The sequence below is a fragment of the Danio rerio genome, chromosome 17 (genome assembly GCF_049306965.1).
Source record: "Danio rerio strain Tuebingen ecotype United States chromosome 17, GRCz12tu, whole genome shotgun sequence".
NCBI classification, from domain to species: Eukaryota; Metazoa; Chordata; class Actinopteri; order Cypriniformes; family Danionidae; genus Danio; species Danio rerio.
Genome location: NC_133192.1, coordinates 25,345,442 through 25,369,916, shown reverse-complemented (window position 1 = coordinate 25,369,916; position 24,475 = coordinate 25,345,442). Strand labels below are relative to the sequence as shown.

At 36.8% G+C, this 24,475-nt stretch overlaps 1 protein-coding gene across 3 annotated transcripts; it reads right to left on the bottom strand.

The window, feature by feature from the left end:
- Nucleotides 1–9: 9 nt before the first annotated feature.
- On the bottom strand, nucleotides 10–24,475 carry si:ch211-63b16.4. Of its 3 annotated transcripts, XM_009293055.5 has the most exons (22): nucleotides 24,253–24,475; nucleotides 23,620–23,726; nucleotides 23,388–23,479; nucleotides 23,183–23,266; nucleotides 22,936–23,086; nucleotides 22,726–22,799; nucleotides 20,126–20,264; nucleotides 19,753–19,833; nucleotides 15,305–15,336; nucleotides 15,122–15,145; nucleotides 12,340–12,444; nucleotides 11,756–11,835; nucleotides 11,509–11,665; nucleotides 9,436–9,519; nucleotides 6,962–7,154; nucleotides 6,483–6,883; nucleotides 4,633–4,812; nucleotides 4,429–4,524; nucleotides 3,849–3,896; nucleotides 2,226–2,409; nucleotides 1,987–2,119; nucleotides 10–1,900 (listed from the first exon to the last, which is right to left on the bottom strand). In XM_009293055.5, exons 2-22 carry the CDS (start codon nucleotides 23,708–23,710, stop codon nucleotides 1,768–1,770), a joined length of 2,562 nt encoding a protein of 853 aa, XP_009291330.2. In that variant the 5' UTR covers nucleotides 23,711–23,726; nucleotides 24,253–24,475; the 3' UTR covers nucleotides 10–1,767. The 3 variants fall into 3 exon arrangements, with proteins under 3 accessions (XP_009291330.2, XP_073784624.1, XP_073784625.1); XM_073928523.1 differs by lacking the exons at nucleotides 23,620–23,726; nucleotides 24,253–24,475 and having other exon boundaries at nucleotides 15,257–15,336; XM_073928524.1 differs by lacking the exons at nucleotides 15,122–15,145; nucleotides 15,305–15,336; nucleotides 19,753–19,833; ... (5 more) ...; nucleotides 23,620–23,726; nucleotides 24,253–24,475 and adding an exon at nucleotides 12,867–13,819.

Here is a 24,475-nt window from a genome sequence, read left to right as displayed (position 1 = left end):
GAAACAGACTAAAAACCAATCATCATATATTGTTAATAATCAGAAACAATTAAATCATAAAATCTGACATTGTTATTACTTTCATAAACACACGATTCTGCATCACATTGCATATTTATATGCACTCATACACAACTTTGGCTGGTTGATCAAACTACTTATTAAAGATGAGCTGAACCAACACAATTCTTCAATTTTTCTTGGGGGACAACTTAATTGTTTGATGTTAGATCCACTTAAATTTCCAAATTTTAAGTTAATGTAATCGATTTGTGTTGGGACAGCATTTTTAAAACGTGTACTTTTCTGGCTTTCACTTAATTCCTTCATGTTGTCCCAACACAAATCGATTAAGTTAACTTCTATTTAGAAATTAAAGTGGATTGAACATAAAACAGGGTGACACGGTGGCTCAGTGGTTAAACTGTCTCCTCACAGCAAGGAGTTCAACAGCTACAAGTTCATTTATTTATTTTGTATAGATACATAGTCAGCTGCATGTTCTCCTCGTGTTCTCGTGGGTTTCCTCTTGGTGCTCTGGTTTCCCCCACAGTCCAAAGACATGCAATACAGGTGAATAAACTAAATTGGTTGATTCAGCTCATTTTAAATAAGTAGTTTGAACAAGCATCTAAAATAATTTAGCTACTCAAATTATTGAAGTATAATATACCTACTTATCTAAAAAAAATGAGCTGAAACAATGCAATTCTTGAGATTTTTTGGTACAGCTTAATTGTTTTATGTTCAATCCATTTAAATGTGTTACATTAAATTAATGGAACATGAATAAATTGAGTGGAAGCCTGCAGTCTCTACATTGTCATTACAATAAAATCTTTACATTAGCACTAAAACCGTCTAAAATATATATTGTTTAAATTAATAAAAAATAAATAAAAAAAAGTTCTAACACACTATTTAGTAGCATTTCAAGAGTTCACCCCTAGCTCATGATGCTGTCCCGGGACAGAGCCCTTTGATCCCCCTCCCGTTTGAAGGGTGAGGGGGCAGTTTTAGCTCGGGTGATTCTTGAGAACTCCCCTGCTATATGTGACAAAGTATGAATTACTTTGGAAATATACTACTGGCTAGAGTTTGTCTATAATGCCAGTTTGGTTTGTTCAATTCGCCTATGTCGCATGTCTTTGGACTGTGGAAAGAAACCGGGGAACCCAGGGGAGACCCACGCAAGCATGGGGAGAACATGTAAACTCCGCACAGAAACATTGGCTGGCCTGATAAGGACTAAACCAGTGACGTTCTTGCTGTGAAGCAACAGTGCTTACCACTGGGCCGTCATGCTGCCCTGTCTAGAAAAAAAGAGGAGTAGAGGTTGAAGAGGGGATTCATCAAAAACGAAGATACTGAGGTAAGAGATTCTGGTTATTTACAGTTAGGAGTTAGGAATTGACTGATTGGTGGATCGTGTATTAGTTAATGCTGGACCAGCTGTGTTCAATCATAAGCACGTGCTCCTCTGGAAATTACTTTATAAATAAAGGACACTTAGTGTAGGGGAAACTGTTCATTTTGGTTATTAGTGGAAATATTATACAACTTATTATAGGTTAACGTTGAACTGTCAGCCACACAAAGCTATTTACTGAATGTATGACATCAGAAGCTATATGCACAACCTTTACGATCATTTTACAGTGTGTTTGTGCTCTTTTGAGCTTGCTTTGTAGACTAATATATACTGTGAATTTAATTTTGGGGACAACTTTCACTTCTTTTATTCACTCACACACAAGTTCACAGTGTTTAGTCTATATCCTCAGGCCTCAGGCCACACTTTCTGAGTGTCCGTCTGACGTACGGTATGGCGTCTTGCAGAAACCACTCTCTCCTGTACAGGACCAGCATCACGTCCAGCAGCAGACTGTGCTCCCTTCGCCTGCAGAGACAAGCACATCCAATATAAGTCGAATGACGGTCAAATATAAACTCCCAAGTCTCATGCACATAAGTCCAGAGGCTCACAGCTGTTTGTAGAGGTTTTGGGGTTTATAAAGATGCTGTTCACAGTTGCTGTCGTTTGTGGTTTGAGATTTCTCAGTAAACCCCTCCTCAGAATGCTGAAACCCTCCATCCTGACTGAAGCAACACTCACTTCCTGTGAAATCACAAAAACAAGCACATCAAATGCGACTGATACAGATGCTAAAGCTGCTTTACTTTTCCTTCATAAGATAATGGAAATATGATTGTGTGTCTCTTGCCTTTTGTGCCAGCTGCTGGACACTGCTGAGACACGTGGTGTGATACAACGATCATCTCTGTGTTGCTTGTGACTGTGTGTGGAGTGTTTGTGTCTGGACTGCTGGAGCCTATAAAGGGCGCTGAGTTGATCTCTCGCAAAAAAGACTTTAGCTTCTGTCTCAAAGCAGCATTTTCCATGCACACCTGTAAAAGCAGTATACATGCTTTAATACTTGTCTTTATTTATTTTCAATGAAAACAAGTATGCTATTTAAATAAATTACAAGTGCACACTACCATTTAAAAGTTTGGGGTCAGTAATATTTTTTCAGTAATACTGGGGTAATATTTTGTTTATGTATAGTTTCCTAGCTAGGATGTAGGGGAACGTGGGGCGCAAAGTAATGCAGGGTAAAATGTAACACAGAGTTTTAAGGTATTTGCTCAGGGTTAACCATGGCATTCGTCAGAGGTTTGTCACCACAGTGTCGGCAGACGTCTTCCTGCTAAGTACTGAAAAAGTTTGAAATTTTGACGAGAAACACAGGAAAAAACATTTTTGCAGCATAAAAGTATTTTTATACAAAAATTTTAATAATTTGTATTTTTATCTGAAAATCTGTGAAAGTATGTGTGTAAAAATCTTATATTGTTATGATTATTGTCGTCTAGGCTAAATTTACTATTTGAAGTAAACTGGATTTAAATTAATTGTGTGAAATCTGCCTTTAAAAGCACGTGTTACAACTAACCCTCTGTCTGTTACAACTTGCTCCGCAGGTGGGGTAAGTACTAACATTTTTACTCCTGGCACTTTTGGCAATACTGTACAGAAGCCTTAGGTCCGGCGATCATACAACCAGTCCTCATTTGTAGGAATCGGTTATGTGTTGTTGGTAAAAACATATGGTTTGTCTAACCCCAATACTTTGTTCATCATTTGGCCAAAACCAAAAATTGTTACTTTGTGCTCTGCTCTCCCCCATAGGGTATATGCACACAGACTTTTAATTTTCAGCCAGGCAGCCCAAGGGCTTCCTGTGAACTGTCTTTCCATTACACAATTGTCATTTTTAAGATCTGATTTCTTTAAAAATCAGTGATCTACACTGGCTGTTAGATATATGATATGAAGTGGGTCTCAGACTGGACAAGAAACACTGCATTAAATCCCATTTCCCCCAACCAGGTCTTTAAAATATGACAGTTTATTTTACCCCAGTATTGTCAATGGAATTTCTGCGCAAGCCTGTTGCTTGTGACGACGCTAGTGGTTACAATGGCGTTTCATCTCATTTTACGCTTGAACAACTAAATAAATGCTGAAATCTATTTAACTGGTTGTGTTGTAATTACATTACAACATCGATGTTGTAAAAACAACCTTGTAAAATTAAAAATAGTCACATTAAGCTTTCAAGTTTATCTTTGGCTTTAAAACTCTAGCTGTGCATAGAGCCCATTACATTGATCCTAAGTGCAAGATGCTGCACTCTGAATACAAATGTTTACAATAAATGCTGTTCATTTGAACTTTTGTGAATAATTGCAGGGTTGGTAAGCATAAGAGACCTATTAAAAAATACTGAGAAAAAAATTTACATTTGCAAAAAAAAAAGGTTTTGTTCAGCAGTGTAGGATACCTTTTCATAGGAACTATTTGCTTCCTCTAATCGTGACATCAGTTCTGTCTGTAAAATGAAAATAATGTGTTATTCGCAAAATCACATGTGTGTGTCACATGTTAAATAAACAAAATACACTTTTATTGTTTTGATGATTGAAAACATCATCTGTAATTTACGTAATCAACCAATAGAGGGCATCACACATCTAATTTCATTATCCAGTGGAGACTAGTGCAGGTGTGCCCAAACTTGGTCTGTGCCCTGCAGATTTTAGCTCCAACTTGCCTCAAGACACCTGCAAGGATGTTTCTAGAAGGCCTTTGGGGTTGAAACTAAACTTTGCAGGACACTGGCCCTCCAGGATCGAGTTTGGGCCCCCCTGCTGTAAAGACTAAATATCAATGTTAAAAATAAATAAATAAATAAATTTGATGAATTTGAATTTTTCATTAAGAATATTTTATCTTGTACTGAAGGAAAAAAACAATTATCTATGAATGAATAATAGAGAATATAGAATGGCAGTTACAAAATCAATCAATTTAGCAAATAAACAATACTTTAAAATAATAATATGAGGACAGACAGATGAAACCTTTTCAGTCGTGAGCTGGCTGAGGGTCAGAGACACACTCTCTCGAAATCTCTCAAGCTCCTCTCTGCTGGTCCTTAGTTCAGCCAACAAGCTCTCCTGCCATACAAACCGCAGAACAATGTCACAATCAATCACAGACAAATAACTGCACTTTTTATTTAACATGCTTAAACTCAGTGTTGGCAGGCTGTGTGTGATATGCACCCGCTGGTTGTTTAGGGTTGACACAATCTGGCTGTTTGTCTCTGTGGTGCAGTTGATCTGTGTGAGCAGGTCCTGGACGTCCCGGCTCAGTCTGTCCCTGTCAGAGTTCAGCACTCTCTCTCTTTCATGACACACGCTCAGCTCTGCTCTCAGACCTGCTGCTTCTGTTTGCAAACACAACTGCGGGACGAACAGAGACATTCCTGTCACACACACACTCTGGATTGCGCAATGCCCTTACACCATCAGTTTCCATTTAAAGATAATGTTTGTAGCTGGAAACAAGACACAAAATTTTTTGTAAAATGAAAAATTTCATCTTAATGAACCAATAACTTTCTGAATCGCAGTGCAGAAGTAAGGTTATATATATTATATTATGTTATATTTTATTATATTATATTATATTATATTATATTATATTATATTATATTATATTTTATTATATTATATTATATTATATTATATTATATTATATTATATTATATTATATTATATTATATTATATTATATTAGATTAGATTAGATTATAATATTCATTGATTAATTTTCTTTTCGTCTTGGTCCCTTTATTAATCTGGGGTCGCCACAGCAGAATGAACCGCCAACTTATCCAGCATATGTTTTGCGCAGCGGATGCCTTTCCAGCTGCAACCAATCACTGGGAAACACCCATACACACTCATTTACACACATACACTATGTACAATTAAGCCTACCCAATTCACCTGTACTGTATGCAGAGGAAACCCACGAGGAGAACATGCAAACTCCAAACAGAAACGCCAACTGACCCAGCCGAGGCTAGAACCAGCGACCCTCTTGCTGTGATTCCATGGTTTGAATGATTTATGCTACACTAAGCTAAAAAAGTGACTAAATGGATTCAAAAATGGTTGAACTCAACTGATCATCTTTGTTTAACTCTAGGTCATGTGTAAAATGAGCCTATTTCCCAAAAAAAGGTACTGTTTCTTTAAACATACAATGGCAAATGTGCCCACCAGTGGACAGTTAAAAGGATAGTTCATCCCAAAATTAAAATTCCCTCACCATTTATTCTGCCTAATGTGGTTTTAAAACCATGTAACAAAAGAGAATAATTTGAAGAATGCTCATTGCGGCCACCCATCGAACTCCATAGTACCAGAAAGTACTAGAAAGTTATAGGGTCACAGCAACCACCATTCTTCAAAATATCTTCTTTTGTAAAAGCAGAAGAAATCAAGAAACTCAAATAGGTTTTTAATCAAGTAAAGGTGAGTCAATTATTTTTATTTACTTTTTATTATTATTATTATTTTCTTAATTTTCATTTTTAGGATAACTATTCCTTTAAAAAATTAACAACTCCTTAAATATTTTTTCTTAATGTAAAAAACCTTTAAATAATTTAAAGAATATTTATAAATTTTCCTTCTGCTTAGTTCCTTTATTAATCAGAGGTCGCCACAGCAGAATGAACCACCAACTTATCCAGCATATGTTTTGCGCAAAAGATTGCAACCAGCTGCAACCCAGCACTGAGAAACACCCATGCACTCTCGCATTCACACATACCCATACTCTACGACCAATTAAGTTTATTCAATTCACCTATAGCGCATGTCTTTGGACAGTGGGCGATACCAGAGCACCCAGATGAAAACAGGGAGAACATGCAAACTCCACACAGGGGGACTCGAACCAGCAACCTTCTTACTGTGAGGCAACATTGCTAACCACTGAGCTCTCCCCAGAGAATATCATTTTCCTATTTTCTAAAAAGTAAACCTACAGTTTAATTTAAAATCGCCGGACTCCTCTAAAGAAACAAAATGACATGGATTAGATGCTCTGATGTGTTTTACCTCAGCAGTCTGAAATATTCCTTGATCCTCAGATGTACTGCTGCTGGATTCTTCCTCCCTTTGTTTCTTCTCCCAGCTCATTGCCTCTTCTCTCTCCTGAGTTTCTCTCTTCCTCAACTCATCCTCCAGTTCTGCTACTTTTTGACTAAGTGAGTCTTTGTCTCTTGTTGCCTGAACAATGATCTTGTCGTATTCCTCTCTGATCTTCCGCTCGCGGGTGCAGTTTGGACACTCCACAGCTGCTGGAGATGACACAGGTTCAAGAGAAGATATGGAGAGACGTTCAACAGACCGCCGCTGTGCAGATGAAAACTCTAGTGTCTTTCCAGTTCTGTCTCTCCCTCCAGTATCATGGAGAACTGCACTAGACAGGCAACGAGACAGTGAGCGGGTCATTCTACCTGTAGAGAGGTTCAGATTTCAAGTTTAGTGATTCCTGATTTAAGTCATTATAAAACCGATAATGCTGCTTTTGCTACCATCAGTTCTGTTAATTTCATCTACAGGTCGAGAGCTGCGTCTGTTATGCCCCGGTGGGTCTGCTTGGCCTGGTTTCTCCAGCTGGGGGAGAAAGGTTTTGAGCTCCGGTCCATCCGCACAGTGACTTAAGCCGAGTTTAGGTTCTGTGGGACTGACTGAACTCAAAAGCACTGGAAGCAAGCATGCCTGTGACTGAAAATAATACAATGAAGCACAAAGCATGAAGATACACAATCATACTGTGTCCAAAAAGATAAAGATAACAAAAATAACAAAAACAAGATCTTTTTAAAATTATAATATTCTTTCAAGTCAACAACCAAATGACATTAAACTAAAATATATCTATAATTAGTGTGGAAGCTTGTAAAATTTTTAAAAGATACAATTTTTGTTTGAATATGTTTGCACTTTACTTATTTGATTCACAAACCACAACTAATTTGTTATACAAAAAAGTTATACAAAAAAAAAATGACAACAAGGACCTTGGCTCGTAAAAATAATTAATATAAATCCTCTGACTTTAATAAAATCATTATTTATTAATACAATCTAGTATGAATCTAGTATAAACCAGCTTTCTACTATAATAGATTCTGATTGCTCAATTATGGCATCAAGCAGTTATTCATTTATGGCAGGGATGTTCAAACTCGGTCCTGGAGGGCTGGTGTCCTGAATAGTTTACTTCAACTTCCTTTAGCACACTGGAAGATTTGAGTATACCTAGAAAGAGCTTGATTAGCTGGTTCGGGTGTGTTAACTGAAGTTGGAACTAAAATATGCAATACACCAGCCCTCTAGGACAGAGTTTGGATACCTCTGCTTTATGGCAATTAGTAAAAACTGATACGGGTTTAGCTGGAGATGGCACGCCATGGAAAACAATGGAAATAGTATATATGGGCATATATAAAAATACAGCTAATATATTTAAACATATTTGTACATATAGTACTTGTAATTCTAGTGTTTTAAATTTTATTTATTTATTTATTTATTTTTGGCCTTTTTTGCAATATTTAGAAATTTATGTTGAATAAATTACATATATTTTATACAATCACCAGCCACTTTAGTAACCTATTCAACTGCTCGTTCACTCAAAGGAAACGCAAAAGAGCATCTCTAAACGCACAACACGTTCAAACACTATTGTCAGCTAAGAACAGGAAACGTAGGCTATAATACACAGAGGCTTATAAAGGTTGGACAATAGAAGATTGTAAAAATGTTGCCTGGTCTGATGAGTCTAGGTTTCTGCTGCCACATTCAGATGGTCAGAATTTGGCATCAACAACATGAAAGCATGAATCAGTCCTGCCTTGTATCAACAATTCAGGCTGGTGGTGATGGTGTAATGGTGTGGGGGATATTTTCTTGGCACACTTTGGGCCCATTAGTACCAATTATGCATTGTGTCAATGCCACAGCCTACCTGAGTATTGTCGCTAACCATGTCCATCCCTTTATGACCACATTGTACCCATCTTCTGATGGCTACTTCTAGCATGATAATGCACCATGTCATAAAACGTGAATCATCTCAGACTGGTCTCTTAAACATAACAATGAGTTCACTCTATTCAAATGGCCTCCACAGTCACCAGCTCTCAATCCGATAGAGTGCCTTTGGAATGTGGTAGAACGACAGATTCACATCATGGATGTGCAGCCGACAAATCTGCAACAACTGTGTGATGCTATCATGTCCAGAATATGGACCAAAATCTCTGAAAAATATTTCCAGTATCTTGTTGTATCTGTGCAACGAAGGATTAAGGCAGTTCTGAACCAAAAGGAGGTCCAACCTGGTGCTAGTAAGGTGTACCTAATAAAGTGACCGGTGAATGTATTTGTGAAATCAAAAAATTGTATATGAAATATGTATTTTGCAAATATTGGCATCGGATCAGATTTCTGTAAGGAATTATTTGATTGCTAAGTACTATGTGTTGTTTGGTACAAATTCTGTTATTGAGCAAAAAAAAAAATTTTTTTTCAAAATATCAAATCAATGTACTGTTTACAGTTTGTCACAGTGTGGAGTCCTATTTTATATCTTTTAAGTATTTTGAAAACTTTTATATGTTGTTTCTAATAGAATTTGACCTGTTTGACCCAGTTTTTGTTCCATGGCACTGTATGTGTATCCCAGTTATAATTTACACTAGGTCTGGATGTGGATATTATAAATTCAGATAAACTGTGTCTTCTTCTGGTCTTCTTCATTCCTGTTACTGTTCTCTCTCACTATACTGTAACTTTAGAAACAGGCCACAAGAGGCAAAACTATTCAAATGAGGAGTGAAACTGACGAGCACATAAAGTTGCCTCTTTCATTTTTACGACTCGCTCAGCTGCAAAAGGGCACTTGACATACGGACACATTCAGGGTTTAAAGTGAACCTATAAATTATGTCTATGGGAGTATGTGCTTTGTGTGTGTGTGTGTGTGTTTAAATCTCACCCTTCTGTCAAATCCAACCGGTGGTAAAATCTGCTGTCTGTTCAGATGATTAATGTCCTTCTTGCCGTTTAGATATGCGCATACCTACAATATGTTTCAGGAGATTACTTGAGTTATAAAATTAGATGATTTTAGAAAACAGTAAATTTGTGTGTGTAAGGTTTTACCGGAATTGTGTGATGTGTAAATGTAAAGTGTTTTACATAATCACTTAATACATAATGCTTATGACCATAGGAAAATGGGATGTTTATTATTGGATAATTGCGTATTGTTATGTTTTTCATGAGATGAATTATAGGTGTCATGATCCTAACCTGACAGTCTAGTCTGTCCTGTCGGTATCTAATGTTTCCCTGTTTGTCCCGTGCTTGTTTACATGTCTTACGTCCTTGTTTTTAGTTACCCTGGCCTCTTATTTAGACCTTGTTCTCCTGATTGTTTTCACCTGTCTCTTGTGTGCTTTGTTCTATATACTGTGCTGTGCATTCTCATTTCTTTGCTGGTTTTCTCCATGTGAACTTGTCTTTGCTTATTTTGTATCCTAGCCTTGTATCCTCACGTAGTGTTTTGTCTTTGCCTGTTTTTCTAGTTTTCTTGTTTATTTATTGTTTGTTTGTAGTTACTACTTTGTTTTGTTTGTTCCTGATGTTTACTTAATTTTGAGTTCTAATTTTTGTCTTGCTTTTATCCTTATAACCATTTTGTTCCATTTTTCTGTCAATCCCAGTCTAGTATTAGTATTGGTTTTATTTCTCTCTTTAAGATTATAGAAGTCTTTTTTTCTGTTTCTGTTTTGCCCAAGTCAACCTAGATTTATTTTTCTACTATGATATATATTTGATTTCCTATTTTCTTTTTTAGATTTAGTTTTATTGTAAAATTATTGCTGCCTGTTTGCTACCCTGTGTCCTAATTTTCCTTAGGGGCCATTTTGGGGCCATTTTGTCCTTACTACTGGCTCCCCTGTGTTGTTGCCCCTTACTGTTTGGACTTTGTCATCCCTTCGTCTGTCTACTTGTGCTTAATTCTGTCAATAAACATCTTTGTTTTGTTTATTGCTACAATTGGGTCTGCTTTCTTGCAACCAACCGTAACAGTAGGAGTATACTGTAGAGATTAACAACCTACTTTAACAAACCAATTTCTTAAATTTCAAGGTTACTTGTTACACTTTTATTTAAACTTACATGAAAATGAGAAAGTTAAAAAAAAACATATTTCATATTTCATATATATTCTAATCTAAATCACAGTGAAAAACTTAAATGAGATATTTGAGTACACCTTCATATTCCTCCCAAGTTATTGATTGTAATATCTAAAATATTTCTAGAATTGCTACTTAACAATGTGACTAACTCGTTCTAGTGCTTCAAAAAGCCTGGTCATTTATGAAAAACATAAACAAAAGTGTCAAGGTTTAGTGTCCATTTCTGCATTATGAGTTTTTGGCTTCTTATAAAGCTTCAAGGCAGTGAGAATGCAAATGTTTTTCAGAAGCTCCTTTAGTAACGTGGTTGCTCCCCTGAGTTCATTTGCCCAATCAGCATACTTTTTATGCAGGACAAGGAGGCATCTTACAGCCAAATTGGTAAAGCAAGTTCTTTAACACTGAAAACTCTAAAATAATGAAATGGCAGCCCAAAGTCCTAAACCTGATTGAAAATGAAGAATCAAGATCACAGGAGAGCAGTGTGAGACTAGTGTGAGTGTGTGAGTGTGATGTGCTGTGAGACACTAGTAATGTTTGTGAAAGACTAGTTAGCAAAAACCAGAACACTACTCATTATCAAGAGCCGTAACGGTCAGAAATGATATTTTTAATCTTTCTTTGTGCAGTAGACATTCTGTTTTCTAATTAAATATGTGCCTTGGTTATTTGTTAAACACTGTTTTACTAAAATTCCTTCATATTTTGAAAGATTGAGATTACACTGGTTCTGAAAACAATCAAGCGCTCATAAATTGTGCTCTAATTTTGATCTCCACTGTACCTCTAAAGATTTGTTCAAGTGTAATGTACTAAATATTCAAAAGTATGTGTAAATGTTTTAGGGAGAGGGTGAATACCTGTTCTGGTGTGTAATGTAACTGAGATAGGAATAAGGGTCGTGAAGGAACAGCCATGGCTCTGGAGGCAAACTGAAGAGAGCTGAGAGTTTCAGATACTGACGATGACTGAGATGACACTGTGACCACTAAACATGTCCGACAGTTCCCTCCTAAACTAAGGCACCGAAATAAAAGTCAAACTCAGAAACAGTTGGAAAATTACATGAATGTTGAAGAAAAGCTACAGTATGTTGATGATACTCACCAGTCCCTAAGTGCTCGGGTCAACTTTGATTCTCTGTATGGGACATGCTGGGATCCTGCAGAACCGAGGGCAAAAATCACCTAAAAACATAATAGGTTTTTCATTTTTTTATTGTAATGCATTTAATTACTGCACATTTTCTACTAGATTAGGTATACCAAAATCATTTTATTGGATTTGTATCTAAAATGACAGAATTTTTTGGCAGTGAGAAATTTCAAAGCAAGGAAGAAGAGGTCTCGGCATTATCTAAATGTAAATAAGCAAACAAAAAGGCCAGTATTCTGCAGAAATAATTTTCTCTGTGTTAGATATGACATGACAAGTCCCCCTTCCCTAAATGGAAAGCTATGTAACCCTACAGATCATTTCCTGGGTCTAATTTCCTGCATATGCAGCCAACACATTGATATGATTAAGATACGGTCCTTACACTGATAAATAATCACTAGAGTACGTCTTGGGATACTCAAAACAATGACTGTTCTTCAAAAATGCCCTCTGTCTGACCGGGACAACATCGATAATAGGATAGTACGTGCTTTTTTGTGAGTGTGTGCTGACATGTTTGAGGTTTTACTAACATTTCCGAATATGGTGAGGGAGCGTTTCAGCATCTTGGTCTCTTGCAGGTTTTCATTTGTGGCATTGAAAGTTCTCTTCATGTCAGAAACCACAGAAGCACGACACTGATGAAGCAGTGGGTGAAAAAGAAAGAAAGTGAACAATAGAACCGAAACTGGTATTTGTCATATAAAACTGATAAATATCTAAGAGTTTCTGATATTTGGTAAAACAGCACAGCTAAGAAAATTGTTTTCCCATTAAGTGTTAATTGAAGTTTTCAGAGCATAAAAAGTAGAACAGCTAATTATGACTTTTTATTTGCTTTATTTTACTTGCAATATCATTTTTTCTTAAAGGTGCTGTATGTAAGTTTTTCACTCTTCTAAAGCACAAAAATACCACAATATGTTTGCAGATATTTAATAAACATGCCAAGTGAACATTCTTGTTTATCTAAAAAGCAATGCAGCAGTCAGATTTTCTGCTTTGAAAAGGTGTTTTCTATGCCAGAACGTCTGTCTTTGTTTTGGTTCTTTTAACTCACCCAATGCCAGTTTAGCCAATTATATTCCAGCGTATTTCATTCATTCATTCAGAAAGGCTCTCAAAGCGTGCGCTCATGACTGAAATGCAACCTCCGGTGGACAGTAGCAGACTCTGAAATGAGATGCAGAGTCAGAGTTCCACATGAGGTTATTAATTAGCAAATAGTGTAAATATTACGGGCGTAAACATTAGGTGAGCAGGTTACATTGTAACCCCGTGTCCTAACAACACGCTGGGTGATGAGGTTTGCAGTGATAAGCAATTTGGCTGTTTGCACCAGACGAAACACGACAGAAATTTAAATACAGCCATTTAGAAGCACAGAACAATGCACTCACTCACGAAATGGTAAGGTTTAGAATATAATTAATACATAATAAACCTCTTTAACATTAATAAATTAACATGCGGAATAAATTTCATGTAAAATGGCATTTAAACTCACATTATTAGCATTTAATACTGAGTAAAGCACATGGGGTGTACCTAAGGTGATCATGTCTGTCTTCTGTTATTCAGTTTAACTGCGAGAAATAGAAGCCGTTTCTGATGTATAAATTGGTGTTGGTTAGAACAAAAACGTAATATACTCCATTTAATATAGAAAATATTCCTTCTATCGTGTGCTGTTGCTTTTATATAGAGCACGGTTTAAATCAGCTTTTAGGTTGAGTTTAGATTCAAGTTAGATTCGCTCCTTTTGGTCCTCAATCTGGCAACCTGAACTTGCATTTATTTTGATCCAGAAATGCAATACCTAGTTCAACCACTGGGTTCAAAACTTACATACTGCACCTTTAATATTCAGAGGAAAAAAATTGTAAGATATAAAACTGTCTGATTTTTGAGTTTTTATCTTGCCATACTAAATGTACAACTTTTTGTTTTGTTTTGTCATTTATTTGAAATTATAAGACATAATGTAGAAATATACAACTAAAAATTTCTTGCAAGTTCGAGAATATTTTCCTTATAATTCACGCACACACGCAAGCACGCACACACACACACACACGGTATTTACTATATTGTAAATACTAATATATCTACAATATAGTAGTAGTTTCTTTGAGTTTATCTGCAAAGTAGTTTTTGAATGATTTCAAGCCATGCTTGTACAGTACATGCAGTTGCTTGGTTTTAAGTTTCTGAATGAATCAATGTTTTGAATCAATTCATTTATAAAGATAGTGACCTGTTGATGTTTTCAATGACATGCTTTTTTATTCCAAAATCACATATCATTCATTAAATTTTCCTCCGGCTTAGTCCCTTTTTTATCAGGGGTCGGAATGAACCGCCAACTATTCTGGCATATGTTTTGGCATATTTAAGCCAATACTGAGAAACACCTAAACACTCTTATATTTACACACTACATGAAGTTTATTTATAAACTAATTTTGAGAGGAGATGCTTATAATTGATCAAGGCTGGTCCCGCATTAGCTATTACATGACTTACCAATTAGATGATTCCTAAACTCACTATAATTAACCAGAGTCACTTCAATTACCTTTACTGTGAAGAATCCCCCCTTCCACTCATACTCCACCTCTTTTTTCTTCAATAGGGCAGAATGGCAAACCAAGTGGCTAGCACTGTTGCCTCACAGCAAAAGCATCACTGGTTCAATTGGCCAGTCGATATTATTGTGTGGAGTTTAGAAGTTCTCCCTGTGCTCGTGTGGGTTTCCCCTGGGTTTTCCGGTTTCCTCCCACAGTCCAAAAAACAAGTGCCATAGGTTAATAGACCAATCCAAATCGACACTATAGTCAAGCTCTTAACCAATAGTTTATCTCTATACAGCAATAAGGGGGAGTTCGAGACCCACCTGAGCTCAAACTCCCCTCTCACCCTGCAAAAGATCACGGATCTTATGAGTTCAGGGCTCTCTCCTGGGACAGCATGCCAAACTCATTTTATAATCAGCCATCAGCTAAGTGTGAACTCTTGAAAGTCAATTTAGTTCATCCAATTCACCTATAGCATATGTCTTTGGACTGTGGGGGAAAACTGAAGCACCTGGAGGAACCCCACGTGAACAAGGGGAGAACATGCAAACTCCACACAGAAATGCCAACTGACTCAGCTGGGACTCTAACCGACGACCTTCTTGCTGGAAGGTGACAGTGCAAACCACTGACCCACCGTGCTGCCCAATCACATAAAATAAAATTATACAATCATTATAAAACAATCAATAGGTCAATGAAATGCTCTCGCTCAATTCAGATTAGCACCTCAACTTACTTTTCCTGAGCTTGCCAGATCCACCTAAAAACAAGAACAACACTCATATAAGTCCCATAAATATTTATTAATTCACAGACAAATATGCTGCTTACCACAAGTATGCTGAGAATGTGTATTTCATGCAGAGAGTACCTAATATTTCAGTAATGGTGAAAGGAGTCTCCGATGCTATCATCTTACCAGAGTGAGCTTGCTGGCTGTCAAAACTCCCTCTGCAACCATTCAACAAAAACACACACAAAGGGAGGTGGTTAATCAGATTTGTATTAATAGAATATAATTACACTTCAACACTGTGGGCTTGCAACACACCGCTGCAGGGGGGCACTGGGAGACCCTGTGGGAGGCTCTGGTATGTTCATATCTCTCTACAATAACAATCAGACCGCAGGCAGAGGTTCCTAGAGCTGAATTATGTGTAGGGGTTTGACTGAGGGGAGTTACTGACCTACAAATGGACTGAATTACTCATTAAAAACAAGTTACAGAACATCATTGTAACTTATAACTTTAACATCTATGTATACAATGAGGAATTTACTTTACAAGTGTAGTATGATGACAATATGGAAGCCTGTTAACGCCACTAAATTAAAAATGTAAACAATGATAATGAATGTGAGCCTTTTGTCACACAATTCCAAATTTTTATATATAACAATTTTGACTTTTTCAAAAGAGAATTGCATGATAAAAACCCACATTCGGCACATTATTTCACTGTCTTTGAGAATGTCCTATGATTGCTAATTTTTGGATTGGTGTTTATGATATATATGATATATAACTTTCCATAATACATAAACAGAAGGTTACAGCCTCCCCATTAATGTGCTTACTAGGAGTTCTGCCCACCACTTATTTAGAACATTCTGATATTGAACTCTTAGTAAGCCGTACATCTCTCTTTAGCCATCAAACCCAAACTCCTCTCTCGGCCTGCTATCTGGAGGGAGCCCAGAGCTCGAGGATCCTATGAGCTTAGGGCTCTCTCCCAGCACAGCATGCCAGACAAGTTTTATTATCAATCTTCAGCTAAGTGTGAACTCTTGAAACATTAAAAAAAAAAGTATGGATACTAGCTGATCCTTACATTTTAAAAACATTTATATTTCCACTATATTTGCAGTGTTTATTGAGCTCATTAACTTATTGTCCAAGGTTTAGGGTATTCTAGGTCATTAAATCCGCCAGAATCTTAAAGGGCCATGAAACCCCCTTGTTTCAGCAGGGTGTTTTCACACCTCTACTTTGGAAAAAGTCAGCAAAGTGGGCATGTCCAGCTCTGCTTAGGGGGGAGTGTTGGAAGAGGAAAAAAAGGCATGGTCCGTTAAAATTTGCATAAAAATGGGAGTGTCAATTCGGATTTGATTTTCACACAGGCAAAACAAGCACAAAGATGCAGAGGAGAAAGACAAGTGACTGTGTTTACATGGACATCAGTAATCGAATTACTTGCCAAATTGTTAAATAGTGGACTTTAACTGCAGTTTTGGCTCTTTCATTCAGCAATTTCTTTCATGCCCCTCATGACATACGAAAGCGAATTTACAGCGGATTTTTCAGTCCATAATATTGTAGTGATGTTAACGTAAGGTAAACTTTATTAACTTAGAAATCATTTGACTAAGGGTGCTTTCACACCTAGACTTGTGTTTCGCAACCTGTTTTGTTTGCCCAGTTAGCGCAGTTCGTTTGGCATATGTGAAACCAACTATCGCGATTGGATCTGCGCCAAAACAATCGCTCCAAGATCGCTTGAATGAGGTGGTCTCGGCTCGATTGAAACGAACTCTGGAGCAGATCGATTGTAGTGAGAAAGCAATACGATCCGAGCCCGGTTATATCAGTGTTTTATGGATATATAATAGGCATACGGCTGTATGAAGAGAGAATTATGAGTAGGGCGGGAGGTTATTCCAGACATCCCAAGTCTCCAGGAAGTTTCGTGAGTCTCCCGCAAATGCACAGAGTCTCCCGGATGCCCGCAAATGAGTGATAATCTCTGAGAAATCACGCGTCTCCCTCTCGGTCCTCAAATATTTCGCACACCCTTTCTTACCCCTCCCCACCGCATCCGTCCTCGCTCTTCAGACACGTCGCACACACCCTGTCAAACACAACACCAAACCACCACCTCTTCTGTCATCTGAGCGGGACTCTGCAGAAAAAACTGTAAAACTGACCAATGTAAGGAGAGTTTACTCACACGTGACTTGTTTTAGCTCTTTTGGTCCGTTTAGAAACTTTGCCGTGTCAAAGCGAACCGCACCAAGCACCCTAAGGTCCGTCTTTAAATGCTGAAAGAGCTCTGCTGACCATACAAACTAACTTTGCCTCTGAATAAACAAACGAAGACCACTAGTCGCTCACTTACCAAATCTGTAGAGACAGGACAATCCACACAAACTGGATTTGTGTCTTTATTAAAAGGAGACGAGCGGCAAATCCAGATTTCACCATTTCCAGATGACAAAAGCTTTCGGGTAAAACAATGTTCCTTAGACACGTATTTTTATGGCACGTTGCATGCACTGTAATCCACACGTGAGTCCAGCTGTGCTCTCAGAGGGAAAATGAAAACAAAACCTTCACTGTAGCAAATTATAAAAGCAACACTGACGACCCGTATCTCCAAACAATTCTAGTTCTCCCGCTTGGCAACACAACGTGGCGTCTCTCTGCCGTCTGAACACTGTAACTATCATGCATATTAATGAAGTTGCACCGCATACACAATAAAGCGCGCTGATTGATTTGAACAAAGTCATACTCATGAATGAATGCAACACACTCAGAGACGTAAAAAGGCACTCCCAGGTACAGACGTCCATTCCACACGCTGGAATATATGCTAAGATCTCATGGCCGTGACGCAGCTTCAAAAATTCATTTCAGACCGGAAGTACGAATTTGCTCAATGCAAAAACAACCAATTTTAACGTTTTAGTGAAATATATGTGTCCTAATAGGGTTTTTAGCAGTGTGGGACATATAAACGACTGTCAACAGCTCAAAAAATGTGTTTTGGTGTTTCGTGACCCTTTAAGCCTTTGCTGATGCTGGGGAGGAAATTAATCAATCCAGGCTCATTCTGAAAACATACCTCTATACAGATTTCTGGAGACCACCAAATACGTCTCAGGAAGTTTTGTTTTCGCTAATCCACCAGAGACCGCTGTGTATGCTTTTTGAGATCTCAAATTCCTCTAGCGAATGCCATTTGTGCTGCTGTCGACTGACTCTTTGACTCTTTTGACTAACTCTTTGACTAACCGATCGACTGACCCACCCACCCCTTTCCATAAACCCAACCAATCGTATTTTAAAAAGCACCGATTGACCCTCCCACCCACTTCTAGAACAGTTCGTTACCTGACTTAAGCCCTGCCGTCATGGTCAACTCTTCTCTGCATCTCAAGTCCACCAACGTACATGGTGAGCTAACTGGAGAAACTGGCCACAGCCAGAAAGCAGTCCATACGGAGGTAAGCACTCAGTTGGTAAGCACGAAAAGGAATGACATCAAACTGCCCCATAGCTTTCATTTAAAAAATGAAATGCAGCCATACGTACTTCTGCTTAAGATTTTCACAATCTCCAGAAATGTATATAGGGCTACGTTTTCAGAATGAGCCGGAGGTAAAATTAATTATTAATAAATTTGGACAGAACCCCCTCATGTCAGACACTGGATAATCCTGATTAGAGAAATCATAATTATGGAAAAGATTGGACATACACTACCAGTCAAAAGAATTATTATTTATATTTTATTATTTATTATGATTTTTTTTCATGCTTTGTTTTTTTTTAAGAAAATTATTCTGTTCATCAAGACAGCATTTATTAAAATGTAAAAATAATAATAAATTGTGAAATACTTATTTATTAAATATTTATTTATAACTTCAAATAAAAATATTACTCCAGTCATTATTGATTTTATTAGTATTAGCATTAATCTAATCTAATCATAATCTAAGTAATTTCAGAAGCTGTAAGAAATTTTTTTGACCTGTCTTGAAATTGATTATAAATCTACTGTTTATCATTAACTGTGCACACTACGGTGTTTCACTATTGTTTTAAATAAGACCACAGTGCTGTTTTTTTCTTTTTTTACTTTTCTTTTTTCCCTTAAATACTGTATACTGTTTATGTTTTACTCAGTCCTGTGTATGCAACTCCTTCTGAATTCTGAAAAACTAAATAAAAAAAACATGACAGAATTGTAGGATATGTGCTCATATTTGCAAAAAAAACAAATTTTTTTTGCAATTGGCGGCAAATTCTACTTTTCTAGTCTTTTCTTTAATTTCAGGTAAAAAAAAATAAAATGCGAGATATAATCTTCAGAATTGCAGGTTCATATCTCACAATTCAGACGGTTTGACATGGATTTGCGGGTTTATATTTAGCATTTTTAGTATTAAACAAATCAAAATTTATTCAAAATTGTAAGAAAAAGATAAAGGTAAAAAGTTGTGGGGTAAAAAGTCGCAATTACCTTTTTAATTCAGAGGGCAAATCAAGCTTTTATTTAAAAAGCATAGCAAACATCACAAAAAATAATTCTGGGAAATTCTACACAGATATTCCTGTTTAGCAATTATGAAAACACCTACCAGGGGCTTGAATCATAGTGTTAATGACCACAATGTTGAATACCATGTGGGTCCTGTTTGGAAAATCTCCCTTTGAGATCCCTGCAGAAAGTTAGAAATGTATGACAAACCGTTTATGAAAGCAGTGTTTCTCAACCACGTTCCTGAAGGACCAATAGCTCTGCACATTTGCCATGTCTCCTTAACCAAAATCACCTGATTCAGATCAGCAGCTCATTACGAGAGACTGAAAGATCTGCAATGGGTGTGGTAGACAAAGAAGACATCCAAAACATGCAGTGTTGGTGGCCCTCTAGGAACATGGTTAAGAACCACTGTGTTAAAGCATGCTTAGATCAGTCTGATTATCAAACTTTACTGAGCAGTCTCTCACCTGTGTGCCTGAGGGCGGAGCCTCTGCGATGCACCTGTAGCAGATTGTGGGCTGAGCTGACATCCACCTCTGTTAATCCATCAAGACGCACAACCTCCTCACAGTCTCGCACCCAGATCACCTCACTGCCCTTTGGATCCTGATGAAAGACAGACAAAATTGCTTCTGAACACTTTCCTTCTGTCACCATTTACTCAACCTTTACTTTTTATGAACTTGTTTGTTTCTTTCTTCTATTGAACACAAAGGAAGATATTTTGGAAACTGGTAACCGCTGACTTCCAGTATTTGTTTTTCCTATTATGAAAATCAATGGTTACAGGTTTCCAACATTCTTCAGTAAATCTTCTTTTGTGTTCAGCAGAAAAAAAAAACTCATAAAAGTTTGAAATCACTTCAGGGAGAGTAAATGGTGAACTCGTTTATTTATAGATAAACTATGCCTTTAAGACATTAACAAGAACTAGATAAATATCTAGAAAAATAAATAGGTAACACTTTTTTACATGGTATAATTATCAAGTTTTACTGATTTTACTCAGTTTCAGCTTGCATTTTGCCCTGGATAAGCTGATTATAAGCACTTCTAAAGCACATTTAAATGCCTTATTCTGCATGACCATAGCGGTGGTTAGCACTGTCGCCTCACAGCAAGAAGGTCGCTGAGTCGAGTCCTAGGCCAAGAGACATTTCGGTGTGGAGTCTGCATGTTCTGCACGTGTTCGCGTGGGTTTTCTCTGGGTTCTCCGGTTGCCCCCACAATCCAAAGACTTGTGGTATAGGTGAATCGGATGAACTAAAAATTGAGTGTAGTTTATGTGTGCTTGTGTAAAACAATTCCGCAGTGGCAACCCCTGATGAATAAGGGGATTAAGCCTAAGTCAAGGAATGAATGTATGACCATATTCTGCATTAATAATTACTACCTCCACATCAACTATCTAATTATTAAGTGGGAAGCTTTATTGAGCAATATACTGTGAATATTGTCATCAAACTAAAGTGTAACCCAATAACTATAGCATCTACCAAAGGGCAATATTGATGTTTTTTTACTTCGACTGTATGATTTCTATTGTAATGGAACATTTGGGTTTCCACCAAAGTAATAACTTACATTTTAAAATATAATAAAAAAAGAGAACAGCTGAGAAAAACAGTGCTTCATAATATTTCTGTTTTAACTGTAAATTTCCAAGAGAAGTAACTAGTAAGACTTTATTTTGATGGTCCCTATTGCACATTATGTTGACTTAAAGTTGTATTGCCATTACATGCCAATTACTTCTCATTTGGGTATTAGTAGACTGTCTGCTTAATATCTGCTGATACTGCTTCTTCAACAGACATTTAACTGACTGTAAGATATAAGAAAGCTCAGATACTTTGATGCTTTCACATATGGACAATACAAACAATGTGTATAAACACAGATACAATTGCCTCTATAAACCCTGTGGAGTTAGAACGAGGGAAACACTCCTTCACCCACACTCCTCTTCACTCAACTCAAAAAACAAAGACAAAGAATGGTCATCTCAAAGTATGAATGCTCTGTATCAATCGAAGGATAAATAAAATAGTGAAACATATACAGTTGAAGTCAGAATTATAAGCCCCTTTTTATTTTTTTTTATTTTTAAATATTTCCCAAATGATGTTTAACAGAGCAAAGACATTTTCACAGTATGTCTGATAATATTTTCCTCTGGAGAAAGTCTTATTTGTTTTTATTTTGACTAGAATAAAAGCAGTTTTTAATTTTTTTAAAATACATTTTAGGGTCAAAATTATTAGCCGCTTTAAGCTATATATTTTTTCAATAGTCTACAGAACAAACCATCATTATACAATAACTTGCCTAATTAACCCAACCTGCCTAGTTAACCTAATTAACCTCGTTAAGCCTTTAAATGTCACTTTAAGCTGTATAGAAAAGTCTTGAAAAATATCAAGTAAAATATCATGCCATCATGGCAAAGATTAAATAAATCAGTTATTAGAAATGAGTTCTTAAAACTTTTATGCTTAGAAATTTCTTGAAAAAAATCTTCCTTCCGTTAAACAGAAATTGGAGAAAAATAATTCTGACTTCAACCATATCTAAATTAATTATTATAGTAAGATTCTCAATGCTTTATGATTAGAGTCAGATAAAACAAGAATAAATATATTGATATTCTAAACAACCTCATACTAAAACTGGAGTCAGATATGAGTTAAACTTCTACATTTAACAATAAAACAACATTGTGCACTGGAAAGACCGAACACACAGTAAACCTTCATCCACTAGTAGACACGATCATTGGACTAACTGACTGGACATTACACTGACTACCAGAAACTTTGCAAGTACATGTCAATTTACACTAACCCTAACCCCAACCTAACAGTCTACTTATAATCTAAGGAGAATCAGTTGTCATGTATATAATGTAACTTAAAATCAACAAAAATGCGTTAAAGGGACCATCAAACCAAAGTGATACCATATTGCTATCTTAGTCTTCATTCAGAAAAATAGAAATTCTTGCTGGCTCCAAACTTTAAATAGTAGTTTGTAGATACAGTTTCACAGTGACAGAAATGTTACTTACCAACAGGTCATAAATCTTCTCATTGAAGATGTGGTAGAATGACACTCTGATTTTGCAGTGAGATGTGTTGGGGGCTGGTTTATTCAAGTTAAGGGCTTTTTAAGAATCAGTTTTGTGTGTTTAGGAGAGCATACAAAACACTAGAGAGTAGAAAAAGGATTGTGATGTGAAAGCGATTTCTTAAGCAGCAACAGTCCGAGAGTTTGATACAGTTGAAGATGTCCTCAGCAGCGCGACTGATGATTCCTCTGTGCTTGGCTGAAACGCTGCATCCCTGCATGGTGTGAGTTTTACCACTGCCCGGAGAGCCAAAGACAATTACACAGCCATTATAACCCTGCATTAGATACTCCACCAGAGACTGGAGCAGAAAGAGAGAGGGAATGAATGTATATCATCTCAATTTACAAACCAAACATTACAGAACTAGGAATATTATATATATAATAAGAAAAACCTTTGTTGTTGACTCGTAAACATCTCTCTGAGACGCCTCCTCATTTAAGACATCATCAAAATCTAAAATGTGACGCTTGTGACTCTGGAAAATGATAACAATGTAGGAAAAAAACAGTATCGTGCAAACACATTCACTTGAGTTTATTACTGAGTATAAGGGGATGAAGAATGTAATTAAATGATATCTTTGATTCTACACTCACCCTTCCAGTGTCAACAACTAATCTGTTGAGATGTGTCACTTTGATGGAGGCTCTGGGTTCATCAGTGCAGACACAATGCTCTGCTCTGTTCACTGAGGAATTGAGAAGTTTGGGTTAAGCTTTGTTATGATTTCATGTATCATAAAATTATGTATATATCTGGATAAGTTTAAGTAAGTATAAAATCCAATCTGCGGTATACATTACATATGCATAGGTGAGTGTGTAAGACCTGTGTGTGAGTGTGTGTTTTCACGGGCACACAGACGGACGACCACTCTGAAACTCTTCTCTGAATTTAGGGTTTTATCTGTTCCAGACATTGTCCAAGTTTGGCCTCTGTCCAGAGGATAAATGTTGTTTACGTAGCAGTCAAATATAAAGATATTAATGCATGACTACAATCATAAGCAATAATCAAAGATTTTTTGGTTGTGAAAAAAAAGAAAGCATGCAAAATCAGTCGAAACGTTTCAGATGAATGATGTCAAAGCCCTATTTGTGAGATAATAATTATAATACACTGTATTTTTAACGATCATCGAAAACTTTCTTAAAATATTACTGTATGAATTGGTGTATAAAAACACACAAATATAAGAAAATGGGTAAAAATATCAAAATACGGATTATCTAAAACAGTGTAAGGTAAAAACCGCACTGTACACTTCAACAGAATTTCAAAGGCTATAGGAAATACCGATCAGGAACGTACACATACTTACTAAAGCTATGTAAATATAGTTTTACTTTTTCTAGAAGGATTCATATGTAAATTAGTTAATGTTATTATGTATCATGTTGATGCGGGTTAACATTCTGAGATGAAAAACTACAGGATAAGAAGATAAAAAGAAAGACTTACTTGAGTTCACCGACTTCATCTGTTTCTTCCTGAAATCAGGCTACAGTTTCTCCAGAGCTTTTTTCCTAGAATAACATCCCTGGAATCCCATTTCAGATAGTCAATCCGTCTCTGCGGAGCTGCAGATGTAACACTCAGAGCGTTGCTGACATGTTTGTTGCTTTAATATTTTGAGGGCTGCTGCTGCTCATCTCTCCTCTTCTCAGGTCGCGCGGGGTCTCGC